The sequence below is a fragment of the Tamandua tetradactyla genome, chromosome 1 (assembly GCF_023851605.1).
Source record: "Tamandua tetradactyla isolate mTamTet1 chromosome 1, mTamTet1.pri, whole genome shotgun sequence".
Taxonomy (NCBI): Eukaryota; Metazoa; Chordata; class Mammalia; order Pilosa; family Myrmecophagidae; genus Tamandua; species Tamandua tetradactyla.
In genome coordinates this window covers 91,798,752-91,812,033 of record NC_135327.1, presented here as the reverse complement: position 1 = coordinate 91,812,033, position 13,282 = coordinate 91,798,752, and the positions used below count along the sequence as shown (strand labels likewise).

General features: G+C 54.4%; 1 protein-coding gene across 1 annotated transcript; it reads left to right on the top strand.

Annotated features, from left to right (window-relative positions):
• Nucleotides 1-327: 327 nt before the first annotated feature.
• On the top strand, nucleotides 328-12,861 carry GHRHR (growth hormone releasing hormone receptor). Its single transcript, XM_077162860.1, has 13 exons — nucleotides 328-384; nucleotides 3,051-3,153; nucleotides 3,297-3,404; nucleotides 4,147-4,244; nucleotides 5,373-5,470; nucleotides 6,172-6,304; nucleotides 7,666-7,819; nucleotides 8,112-8,172; nucleotides 8,741-8,810; nucleotides 9,512-9,603; nucleotides 10,177-10,306; nucleotides 10,887-10,928; nucleotides 12,736-12,861. Exons 1-13 carry the CDS (start codon nucleotides 328-330, stop codon nucleotides 12,859-12,861), a joined length of 1,272 nt encoding a protein of 423 aa, XP_077018975.1.
• Nucleotides 12,862-13,282: the final 421 nt, after the last annotated feature.

The window sequence follows — 13,282 nt, the reverse complement described above, 5'->3', positions numbered from 1 at the left end:
AAGGATATTGAATAACTGCCGCAAGGCAGGTTCCTATGGCTGTCATGTCTCTGGGCCCTTGCCATCAGGACAGACACATAGGTAGACTTACGAACGGCACGGAAGGAGGTGGGGGCCTCAGCCCCTCCCTGCTGTGGACACAGAGTCCCAGCCTAGGCCAGGGCTGAGTTGGAAACCTCATCCTGCAGTCCTGGTGAATATTCAGCCAGTTCTAGCTCTTGCTTATGCAAACAGCAGCCTGAGAAGGGACGCAGAGGGTGGCGGGCGGTGGCAGCAGGAGAGGGCATGTGGGAGAGGGAAGAGGACCACCTCTGCTGAGTCCCCAGCATGGACAGCCGGACATGGGGCACTTGCCTCCTCTGCTTACTGAGCCCATTTCCAATCGTGAGTAGCCTGCTCAGACCCTCCTGCCTCTCCCGCGGGGCTCCGGGTCTGGGAGCCATAGGGCTGCTGGGAGACCAACCGGAGCCTGGTGGAGACCCCACTGCCCTTCCTCCATGCAGGATCTCTACTAAGCAGTCTCCTTCCTTCCCCGAGGCCAGCAGTTCCATTTCTGGGTAGCTCTGACTAGATCTCCCCAGTGCCGAGCTGAGCCCCGCTCCCCACTGTTCCTCCCAGAGCCTGTTTATGCCCTCTGCAGGCACAAGAAGCTGCTTCAGAATTGGCAAGACAAAGTACTCACCTCAAGTCTACTTTCTCTAAGCTACACCCCCCAATTCCTACACACGCGCTTCCTCTGATAGGTTTTCCAGACCCTTCCCTGTCCCCATAACTCCCTTGAGCCACACTCCAAGTGGCTGGTTTCCTTTTAAGAGTCTGATGCTGAGACTGAGCAAGGTCCCGAGTAGTACATGGAGAAGCAGCTGCTCGCCTCCAGCATTTAGGGGATTCTTCTCCTGGCAGTGCCCCTGGGGGCTGGCAGAGCGTTTGGCAGCCACATCTTGCTCTATGGTCTAGAGAGCTGAGGAATGGGGCACCAGGACAGAGGGCCTTCCCTGAATGTGCTGTGATCTCCCAGCACATTTTCCAGGAAGTGGCTAGATGTGATAGCAGGGATGGGGAGGGGAAGCCAGCGCCTGCGGGGAGCTTGTCGGAGTCCAGGCAGACAGAGGTCTCATTTTTCCTCCAGTGCTTCAGCTACCCTGGCCTTATGGGGCTGCCACCCCTTCCCACTACTTCTCTGCCCTGGCCCTTAGGGCACAGGCTTCGTACTTGAATCCTGGCACCAGAAAACTAGCTGTGTGACCCGGGGCAGGTACCTAACCCTTCCTGAGCCTCCCTTGCCTCTTTTGTAAAAAGGGAAAACTGTGTCCATTGATTGTGATCTGATTTGTCGAGGCCGGGCCCAGGGGTACAGAACATGCCCTCTTCATCTGTAGGGAAGGAATCCTCGTCCCTGTCATCTGTGTGCACCCAGGGCAATAGCTCTATTTTCAGGAGAGTGAACTGAGACCTCTCCTGGGTCCTCCAGCAGGACTAGAACCAATCAGTCAGCACTGCAGGCTCCATTCCCAGGGACCCCGGGAGTGCCCAGGGTGATGGAGTCTCCTCTCAGGGTGGGTGGGACACAGGGTATAGGTTGGGGTGCTCCCACCCCCCATGCAGCTTGCCCTGTGACCACACTTCCTGTCCCATTAGTTGGGTTTCTCAGTATCTTCCTCTCTGAGGAAGTCTGGGGCACAGCCGGTCCACACTCTTGGTGGGAAGCCAGCCAACCAGGGCCCTAGTCCCTCCGACCTCAGTAGTTCTCCAGGCAGACCCTGAGAAGATGTTCCAGGGAGGGATGGAGCTTGCCAGTCAGTGGAGGAGGAGGAAGGACAAATGGAGATTTCAGGTTACAGTTAGGCTACTGGGTAAGAAAAGTCCCAGACAGGACATCTCGGGCACTCCTCACCTCCCCTGACTCCAGTGCTCAGCATGCTGTGGGGGAGGTGGGGAAGGGAGTAATGAGGCTGAGGCTCTGTGCTCAGATGGCCCTGTGGCCACGAGTCCTGGAGAAGAAGCCAAGAACAGTCTGAGATACTGGTCAAAATGGAGAGCTGGGGTCTGGACAGTGGGCATGTACAGCCCGAGGCCCTGCAGGGCCAAGCCGGAGATGACAGAGCAGGTGAGCCCAAGCTGGGGTTTGGAAGTGGGGTCAACAGGTTGGGAGGGGAGTGCCCTCCTCTGCAGGGGCAGGACGGGTAGGGGTGGGTCCATCTCCCGGGCTGGGCCTCCATGTCCTCTCCCAGCCCATTGGCCTGTAGCAAGTGTCCTGGGTCCCTCCCATGTGCTCACCCACATGAAAGCAGAGCGTGGAACAAGGGCACCCATGTATGTAGTTTATATGGAATTGATTTCAGTGATCATGAGAGCAGAACAGGGGGAGTAAAATAGGAAAGGAAGATGAGTCGTTGGTATCTTATAAGGACTTTCGTTAATGGTGTCTCAGAATTTGCTTCCACAAGGTGAAAAGGAGAAAAATGTATCTATTGACTCCTATTCCCTCCTGCAGTTCTGGATTTTGCATGCATGAGTGTGGAGTGGGTTCCTGTGGCTATTCCATGCTGTAACACCCGATGAGGCTGGGACAGGAAGTGAGAGGCACATGGTGTGCTGTCTAATTGCATGTGCATAAAGCCAAATGGAATCCACGAGGAACTGAACACTGCAGCCATTGCTGGAATAACAGGGGGACCCACAGGACTTAGAAATGTTGCATATGTGTTCAATATACTTATTAATCTATTGATGTCTCTATTCACATAACTATTATTCATCCATCTTTCTAACCACGCATCCATCCATTTATTCAAACATCACTTCATCTGTCCACCCACCCATCCATCCATCCATTATCTGTCCATCCATCATCCACCCACCCACCCATCCACCCATTTATCCAAGCATACATTCGGCACACCTTTTACATGCTGTGAGCCAAGCTCTGTGCTTAGGATCAAGAGCACAGAAACAAGTCAGGCTTTGTCTCTACCCTCAGACCATTTGGACCGAAGACCCAGAATAAGTTCCCAATGTGCTTGGCTCATCCTGTTACCTCTTTTCTGCAGGTATTGGGCCTTGTGCACCCAGAATGTGACTTCATCATGCAATTGAGAGAGGATGAGCATGCATGCCAACAAGCAGCAGAAGGGCTGCCCAACACCACCCTGGGTATAGGGCTTGGAAGGGAATTGGGGGCTGAAGGGGAGAGGAGAATTCTCTGACCCTTTAATCTCCTCCAGCCTCACCACTCCGAATGCTGGGTGAGCCTTTCCCCTGGGCTGAGTCTCTGTGGCTCCCATCTCTCTGTCCAGGCTGCCCTAGGACCTGGGATGGCCTGCTGTGCTGGCCGGTGGCAGGCTCTGGCGACTGGGTCACCCTCCCCTGCCCAGATTTCTTCTCTCACTTCAGCCCCGAGCCAGGTGAGTGGTCTCAGGTGGTTGCATCTGTTGATGGCAGAACAAGATGGACAAATCCTGGCCTCTGGAGGCAGGCAGACCTGGATTTGAATACCGACCTTCAATCTCTCCGCGTGACCATGGGCAAGTTGGTCATCCCATCCCAGCTTCAGCTTCCTTACCTGTGAACTGGGGAGAATAAGAGCATTTACCTCACAGGGGGCAGGGATCAGAGAGTGAAGCATCCAGGTGCAGGCCTGTGCCTGGCACTAGAAGTGCTCCCAGATGTTTGCAGGAAGGCTGGCTGCCAAATGTACAGGGTGACAACAACTGCCTGGGACGACTCCCTGGAGGGGCGTGGGTAAAAAGCTCCCTTGGCTGCTCTGCCTTACCAACCTGGCGTGCATGTCTGGGTTGGCACAGCCTCTCCAGGGGAACAGAGGGGGCCTCCTTTCATCCCCCCGCCCTTAGGACACCCAGGGCCCAACTCTGTACCCTTCCAACTCCTCTGCGGTCAGTTCAAGAGAATGATTCTCTCTGTTTCACAGATGGCGACTCTAAGGTCAGAGGGAGAAGGTGCTGGGGTGTGGACCAGGCAGGCTAGAACTGGAACCCAGGCCTCCTTGCCCCCCCACCCCCACCCAAGGGGGCTATCTGTGCAGATCCTGCCAGGATCACTCAGTGGCCCGTGGTGCCCTGCGTCTCTCCTGGGGAGGGAGGAGTTGTGAGCAGAGACTCTGGTTCCTCACCTCAGATTGCCTCCCAGGGGCTGTGAAACGGGATTGCACCATCACAGGCTGGTCTGAGCCCTTCCCGCCTTATGCTGTGGCCTGCCCTGTGCCCCTGGAGCTGCTGGCTGAGGAGGTAAGAGGCCCCTGGAGTCTTGGAGAAAGCATGGGTGGTCGACTGCACAACTGAAGGGGCTGCCATTCCCACTGCAGCAATCAGACCGGAATATTAATTACAGCAGGTAATTAATTTGATGGCAGGGAAGTGTCTGGAGGAGAGAGGGCCTTTTGCTAATTTGCTTAAGGGCAGCACAGGAGCTGGTTGCTTGTCGGGGGACGATAAGCAGAAAGCAGGCTGGGAGCGCATAGCCTAATCTCCTTGGCTTACCCTCTCCACGCCCCGGCCTCCAGATCAGAGAGTCTTTGAGGGACTCCGGGGAAGCCCGGGGTCTTGGCAGCCCTGAGCAACTTCCTTGCCCTCTCTGGCCCTTGACTTAGGCCTGTGGTAGTGGGTTGGGTGAGGGAACTTCAGGCCCAGAAGTGATCCCAGAGATCCTCTAATTCCAGCCGGCACATCCCACACCTGTGAACTGTGGAAGGCCTCTGAGAGGTACTTCCATGCTCATAATGCCATTTCTCTCTCACCTCAGCCCTGCAAGGTAAGTCTGAGTTCTCCAGATGAACAGATCTAGTCAGAGGGGGGCTGTGATTGCATGTATCCCACAGGGGCGCTGGGGTTGGCGCCCTGGCCGGGCTCTCTGCTCCCTCCCCTCAGCCAGGACCCTCAGTCACTCGCCTCTTAGGGCCAGGCCGGACTTTGATTTGATGCAAACATGTGGGCATGGCAAGAGCTTTCTCCCTCCCTGTCTGTGGCTGTCCCCAGCTGGCCCCTTTACCTGGGGATGTTGTGTTCCCAAATTGGTGAGCTAGCTGGATGTCAATAAACAAGCCCAGTTTCCTTTTGAGCTCTTGTCATTACCCAGGGATGTTAAGTGTCTCCTGCTGCTTCCCTCGTCCCCAAAGCAATAGCAAACACTAAGCATCTCCATCCCCCCCACCCTCATCCTTCCTCACCGGCAGGTCAGGGGGAAGACAGGCTGCAAACAAAAGCTTCACTGATGAGGACGCTTTCTGTGGTTTGGACACCCCAGCCTCCAGATGGGGAGTTTGGGGTGGAATTGGAAAAACTTCACCTGCTTGATCGCCAAACCTCCTTTTCCCAAAAGAACCAGGAGCTGACACCCTCCTCTCTCCACCTCCTCAGAAATCTTACTTTTCCACTGTGAAGATCATCTACACCATGGGCCATAGCATCTCCACCGTGGCCCTCTTCCTGGCCATCGCCATCCTGGTCACTCTCAGGTTTGCCATCCTCATCACCTGCTCAGGATCCTTCATTGGCTCCCTATTGCCCAGAGGACCAAATCTGATTCCTTGTCTGGATATTCAATGATTCCCGATCTAGGCACCATGTCCATGTCTACTTTCCTTCCCTTTTCCCCCACGTGTAGCCCCATCTTTTTCACATACCAGAACTCACTCCCCACTACTCACCTTTGCTCATGTTGTTTCTGTTTGCTTGGAATGCCTGCCACCCTTGTTCTTGGTATGTTTTTATTTGTTAAAATGTAGAGCTCAGCTCCCATTTGCTTCCTCTTTGCCTCATCCATGGAGCCATTCTTGACTGTTCTAACTCTCCTTTAAGACCCCACAAGCTTCAGAAGCTATGAGCCCCACACTGCAGTTCTCAACCACACCCCACCTGCACTGCTCTTATCCACGGGGATGACGTTTATCTCTGACTATCCCACGGGTACCTGGTCATTTTGACCTCTGTTCCCCAGACTTCCTGGTTTTCTCCTCTCTCCCCGTCCCTGAGACTGAGCCTATGGCAATCCTGAAGGCCTCAAGTGCAGTTCAATTAATTCAGTTCAATTCAATTTAATCCCGCCCCATCCCATCCCATCGCACCCCCCTCCCAGCCTTGCTCAGCACCCCCAAGCCCAGCGTCTGCCATCAGCCCACGGGAGCCCTCTCCCACCCTTCCCTGCCCTCTCCTCCAGGAGACTCCACTGCCGCAGGAACTATATCCACACCCAGCTGTTTGCCACCTTTATCCTCAAGGCGGGAGCCGTGTTCCTGAAGGATGCTGCGCTCTTCCACAGCGACAGCACGGACCACTGCAGCTTCTCCACGGTAACGGGCTGGCGGAGGGTGCCAGGCACTGGGGTGGGGGGCTTGGATTTAAGACTTAGGTGTGCAGGCCCAAGCCTGCCCCTCTCTGTGGGCTGACCCTGGGGCTATGGCATTGCAGGTTCCTCTCCCATCAGCCCGACATCCTCATGCCTGAACATCTCTCCAAGCCACGCCATTTTCCACATCCCCCTCTCCACTCCATATTCTGGATTCCTTTCCACTCGGCATTCCATTTTCCAATCCCCACCATTTGTCATTCCTCTCAGTCTTTTCACCTCATCCCTCAGCTGGACATGTGTATCTGTGGCTGGGTCCCCCTGGAAAGGCACACGGGGCCCTAGGGGGACACAAGGCACAGCTTATGGATCTACCATATGGAGGAAGCCAACAGCCAGGAGAGAAACAGAGTGGGCTTCAGGGAGGAGGTGGCTTTTGAGCCGGGTGGGCAGCGGAGACAAGGAGGTGGGGAGGAAGGACGCACCAGGTGGACGGACCAGGGTGAACAAACTCAGAGGCAGAAGAACTTGGGGCATGTTCAAGAAGCTGTGAAATCCTGGTAGAAAGGGGTGGGGAGAATGAGAGAAGACTAAGAAAAAAATGGAACTCAGGCAGAGTCGAGGAGCCCAGGATATACCAGATATTCTAAAAATGCTGTGGAAAAGAATGGGTAACGAATGGACAAAACAAGTGACCTCACTTAATCTACTATTAATTAAAGGATCAATCACAATACACTGAGCATTTATGTGCCAGGCATTGCACTAAATGCTTTACTTATATTATCTCATTGAATCTTCTAAACAATCTGAAGAAGGTATCACTTTAATCCCATTGTGCCGGATCTCTCGGCTGGGTGGCCTGAGCTCAGAGGCTGAGCTCTTCGCCCCGGGGAGGGCAGCAGGAACACCATGAATGAATGCACGGGTACATGGGTACAGATGCGTGTGTTTGCAGGACTGAGTCATGCATGAATAACTGTTCCAGAATCACTGCCCGAGGGACTGACTGAGCTCAGGGAGGATGGGGTGAAAGGGTGAATCACAGCCATTTTACAGAGTCCCCATTTAATCCTTAGGATGATGACTTGAGAGAATTGGAAGCCTCTCCTTTTCCAGATGAAAAGCTGGGGTGGAGGGAGCTTCACCCAGGTGGTAGATGGTAGAATCTGAACCCAGGCTGTCTGGGTCCCAAATCTGAGCTCTTAACCACCCACTGTACTACCACATCCCCTCTGGGGCAGCCCAAGGGGTCAGGATTGATCAGTCCAAGGTGGAGGGGGCCTGGAGGGTAGGAGCCTGAGGGAGTGGGGGTGATCTGGGGTGGGGTCTCCAATGGACACCCCACCTCTGAATCACCCTCAGGCTCTGTGCAAGGTTGCTGTGGCCGCTTCCCATTTTGCCACCATGACCAACTTCAGCTGGCTGTTGGCAGAAGCTGTCTACCTGACCTGCCTCTTGGCTTCCACATCTCCCGGTGCCAGGAGACCCTTCTGGTGGCTGGTTCTTGCTGGCTGGGGTGAGCACTGATCACTGAGGCTGGGCACAATGGGGAGCCAGGGGGCTGGGAAGACCCCGGGAGCTCCTGCAAAGGTCCCCTCACTCCTCTGATGCTGACCTGAGGCGAGGTGAGGGGGCAGTCCAGAGTCACGGAGCAGGTGTAATGGAGACAGGATATCTGAGCCTCTGGATGCCCCCAGGCCTGACTTTGTGGGGCCCTGTGGGGCCGGCCCTGGTGATGGGAGGTGGGGGCTGTCTCAGGGCTGTGGGTGCTGACACCCTCACCCGTGTCTCCTCTACGGCCTTTGCAGGGCTTCCCATGCTCTTCACTGGCACATGGGTGGGGTGCAAGCTGACTTTCGAGGATATTGCGTGAGTCTGAGCAGCCTCATGGCACCCGCCCTGGTCCCTTGGGGGCAAGGGGTGTGAAGTGGGCAATGAGCCAGTCACAGCTACTCTCTGCGCTAGGTCCTGACCTCAGGGAACCCCCAGGCTGGGGTAGGGGCGGGGCGGAAGGGAGCTGGTGCTCTGCATGGGTAGGAGCCGGGTGGGAGAGTGGAGCTCAGATTCTGCCGCTGTGGGGCTCAGAAGAGGCTGGGGGGTATCAGCGGGGGCCTCCTGGGGCAGGGGAAGGGTTGGGGCCACCAAGGAGGCCACAAACTGATTTTAGAGAAGCCCATTCATGTTGGGGGAGAGAAGGGTGAGTCCAGTGCAGCACGGGTGCCCCTTGGTGGTGGTGGTGGGTGTCCTAACTGACTTGGGAAGGAAGATGAGGCCAGAGGAGAGGTGAGGCTGGAAGGCCCGAATGCCAGAGGAGAGAGGATCCCAGGAGGCAGGCAGGTAGAGAGGCAGAGGAAGGGGCACGGTTCATCGCAGGAAAGGGGACTTGGCAGCCATTGTGTTCTTAGCCTTCCCCTTGCCTCGCTCCTCCTCTCCCTAGGTGCTGGGACCTAGACCACGGCTCCCCAACCTGGTGGATCATCAAAGGACCCATTGTGCTCTCTGTTGGGGTCAGTACCTGGGGGCGTTTGCTTTATTCAATCAACCTTCTGGGGTCCACGGAGGAGCCATGTGGAACAGGAAGCACCACTCCAGGCTGGAAGTCAGGACACCTGGGTTTGAGGCCGGCTCTGTTGCTTATTCTCTGCGAGGCCCTCTCTGCCCCTCACAGTCCACTGGTGAAACTGGGGAGCCGGTCTATGCCAGTGCTCAGACCCCTTTCAGCTCAGAAGCTCTGGTTTCAGATCATCTCCTGCTACAGTCAGGCGGGGTGGGGGCAGGCAGAGCCCTGCGGTTGAGCACCTGCTCCCTGTGCCTACACAAAAAACAGAGACGGCGAGGACTGGTTTGCAGGGCTTCAGTGTATGTGTGAATTTTTCCCAATTCAGCAACTGTGCAAAATGAGGGACCCCTGCTTTGCATCAGAAAAGCCCAGGGGTGGTGGCTGGAGGCAGGATGCCAAGGCCTGACCCTCCTACCCTTGTTCTAATACAGGGGAGAGAGGGGGACCCTGAACCCCTTCCCTGCTCTCCAGGCTCACAAGGAGACCTCACAGTCTCCAGGCTGCAAGTTCTGGAACAAATAGTTTGTATGTCCGTCCACCTGGCCATCCAGTGTCTCAAGAATTTAGGGTTTCTAGTCCACAGAGAGCCTGGGGACCCACCTCACACCACCCCTGACCCTTGACCTCTTTCTGCACCTCTGTTTCCAGGTGAACTTTGGCCTTTTCCTCAATATTATTCGCATCCTGCTGAGGAAATTGGAGCCAGCTCAGGGAAGCCTCCATACCCAGTCTCAGTACTGGTACAGTGTGTGAGGGGGAGTGGGGAAGGGTTAGGGAGGATGTAGGGAGATGGCAACTCGAGGGGCCATCAGTACAGTTCTGTTTCATCTGGGAGATGGGCCTGGTCCTGTGCTGCTGCCTGGGTTTCAGAGAGGAAGTGAATCTGGCCCCTGCCCATGTACAGGTTGTGGACTCCAAACAGCCAGTTACCATGCCAAATAAGCTGATGAGTGCTGGGATCCGTTTCTATGGTGCCTAGGGAAAAGAGATCCTTTCTAGATGGGAGAGGGGGGACATCAAGGAAGATTTCCTGGAGGAAGAGGTCCTTCAACTGGACTTTGAAAGATGCACAAGACTAGGCTGGATCAAACTGGGGAGAGAGTATTTGGCAAAAGGAACAGTGGGATCCAGAGTCCCGAAGTAAGGAAACCCAGGGTGTGTGTGGGGAGGGTGGCGCGCTCCAGAGGGGCTGGTACTTGGAGAGAGTAAGGGGAAATGGTGGGAGGTAGCAGTGGGCAGGGGCAAATGGTGGGCTCCAACCATGTGGAGTTCCTAACACCAGCCTTTGGAGCAGAAGGTTTGTCCTCTTTTAGGCGTCTCTCCAAGTCCACGCTTCTCCTCATCCCATTGTTTGGAATCCACTACATCATCTTCAACTTTCTGCCTGACAATGCTGGCCTGGGCATCCGCCTGCCCCTAGAGCTGGGACTGGGGTCCTTCCAGGTAAGGGCTGTGGTTTGGCATCTCTTCCCTCGGAGTACTTGGGAAGAAGGAAGAGACTTCTGCCCATAGGTCTTGGTTGTCTTCATGGTAGGGTGAAAGTTATTAGGCCAGTTACTCCTCCATCCATTCACCTATCCATCTGTTCAACTATCTGTCTGTCCAACTTCCATCCATCCACCTATCCATTCACCCATCTGACCATCTATCCATATATTCTATCCATTCACCATCCATCCCTCCAACCATATGTGTATCCATCCATCTGTGCATCTTTCTATCTATTCAACATTTACTAAGCACCTATTATGTTCTAAGCTCTGTGCTCATTATGGAGAGATGCAGAAATAAAATCAGAAATGGGGCCAATGCTACGGCCCTGTCAGGATTACTATACTTTAGTTCTGCATAAGAAAATATGCTTGGCGCATAGTAATCAATGAATGCATCTAAGTTCCCTTTCACACAGAACTGGCCCAAGCCACAATCTGGGAGTGGGTGGGGAGGGGTAGTAGAATGATAGTGGACACCTTGTAGCCAGACCAAAGGGTTCTGATAGGTGTACTTTTCTTTGGCCCCACAGGGCTTCATTGTTGCCATCCTGTACTGCTTCCTCAACCAAGAGGTGTGTAACTCCTCAGGTTATCCCTCACTCATCGTGCCCTCCCCTCCATCAGTCTTAAGGCCATGTCTCTGCTGCCCAGGCTCTGTAGATCCCAGCTCAAGCCAAATCTTGAGCCTGTAGGGGAGGGCCTGTCATGAACTCCTGGATCGCACTGAACCTGAATACTTTTTGTATACGTCTTTTATCCATCTCTCTGCTGGGTTGGGCCGAGTGATATTATTCACTCACCAAGGGGTGGAGGAGGCATTTGAGTGATCAGGAGAGGGACCAAGGGATGGGCTAAAGGGATCCACCAACTCTCTGCTCCTGAAATTGAATAAGAGAGAGGGTGGGGCAGGGAGTAAGCAAGCTAGCAAGCAGGAAGAGAGACCATCAGAGGGAATAGAGACAGAGGAACCAGGAAAGTCAGAGGTAGACATCCAAGGACCTAGGATGAATCAGAGCAGAGACAGTGTAGGAGATCATGAGCATAGCTAGGAAAACCAAGAGAGAGAGCAGCTAGAAGAGAGATACATGAAGCAAAGAGACCAAAGTGAGATACTGAGATGATTCCTAGGTCACATAAAGAAACGTGCCAAGAGAGAGGCAGATGAGGAACCAATTCACACATTCCCCCTCTCTCCCAGAAGGCACTGTGCACCCTTCCTTTCTGACAGCCTTGCGTGGAGGGGAGCGGTGTGAGAACTGAGCTCTATGTCCCAACTCTGAGTGCCCAAGACTTGCCGCTTTGTGAACAGACAGTCCCTGGCTCCCTCTGGTGGACCTGGATTTGTTGTGGGTTCTGAGTGCTGCCTGAGACCTGTCTGCACTTGCCAGCTTCCACTGCTGGGAGCACTGACAGCTGCATCCCCTACTCCACCCCTACCCCACCCTCCCACCTACCCACTCCCCACCCATCATCTCTGTCTCTAACTATCTTGATTTGACTCTCTCCTCCTTGACTCTCTCCTCTCTCTCCCACCCCAGCTTTCCTGGTGTGGGGCAGGAAGACATAGGCGTGCAGTGTCTGGCTGTCATGGGCCCCGAAGGCCCGGGGAATGGCAGGACCAACCCTAGCTGAGGCCTGGGAAAGGGATTTCTGCAGAGAGTCATGAAGGAATCTGTCAGGAAGCAGTATTGGGGACCAGTGTTTACACACCTTTAGTAACAGGCAGCTTGCTACTTCCCAAGATAGCGCTTTCTGTTGCTCATCTTTAGGTTGAACAAGAACCCATCCCCTTTTATTTTTCAACACAGTTGCAGTTCAGCTCTGTCAGGCCACAGCCTGTCAGCCCCTTTTCCCCCAACAGCCCCCTAGAGAAGTGAAAACACAGACAGGCTCCCTGAGGCTGCTTTTCTCCCACTTACGCTCAGTTCCCTCAAATGCAGCTTCTCAGAGTTCTGAGTCCTTTCTTCCTTACAGTCATCTCTTCTGGACAGGTTTCCAGTGGCCACAGTTTAGCTCACAGGTCAGGGTCAGGGACTAAACACCCAAGGAGGGAGTGTTGGTTATGCAAGGCAGATACAGAGTGTCCAGCCAGGAACTCAAGAAAACATAAATGTCCTTAACTGGACCCAGACAAAGGCAGTGCAAAAAAGTTAGAGAAAAGAGCTAATGGAATTGGCCAGAAATACCCACAGGAAGGAGGAAGTTGTATCCCCCAGGAGTGGTACTTGGCAGTGGTTGTGGCCAACCCTGATTTCTCCTGCCCCAGGAGCCTATGTCTCTGTGTCTATTACATGGTCTCCCTGCACCAGCACTTCCACTGGGTTTGACTACAGAAGCCACAGTGGGCCCTTCTTAACATCCTCTCCCTTGTCTCTGGAGGTGAGGGCTGAGATCTCCCAGAGGTGGCATGGCCATGATCCTGAGCTTCTGCCAGCCCGGAGGACCTGTGCCAAGTGGACGATGACCCCTGGCTCGGGGGAGAAGGTGCTGACATCTGTGTGCTAGGTTGGCCACATCCCACGACTGGAGTCCACACCTGAACTTGGGCAGCTGCTGTGGACCTCTACCCTCCAGGGGAGCAAGAGGAACCAGGGCCCCTGGAGAGCCCTGAGGCCACCCGTATCCCCCAACCCCCTCCACACACACAGAAGCAGCCCTGAGCCATCCGTCCTCCTCCTAGAGCCTGTTGCCATCACCTAGGCCCAGGGAGCCAGTAAACACATAAATGAACAGATATATATTTGAGTGAATAAGAGTGCCTCTAAAGAGAACAGGGTCACCCCCTTTTATTTGGACTTCAAGTGCAGTTACATTGATCGTATTCTTCAAGTCATGCTACTTTAGTGTGGTGGAGTGAACTGTGTACCCCAGTTTGGATATATTCTTGGTCTTGGTTTGCATTCTTGTGAGTGTGGACTCACTGTAA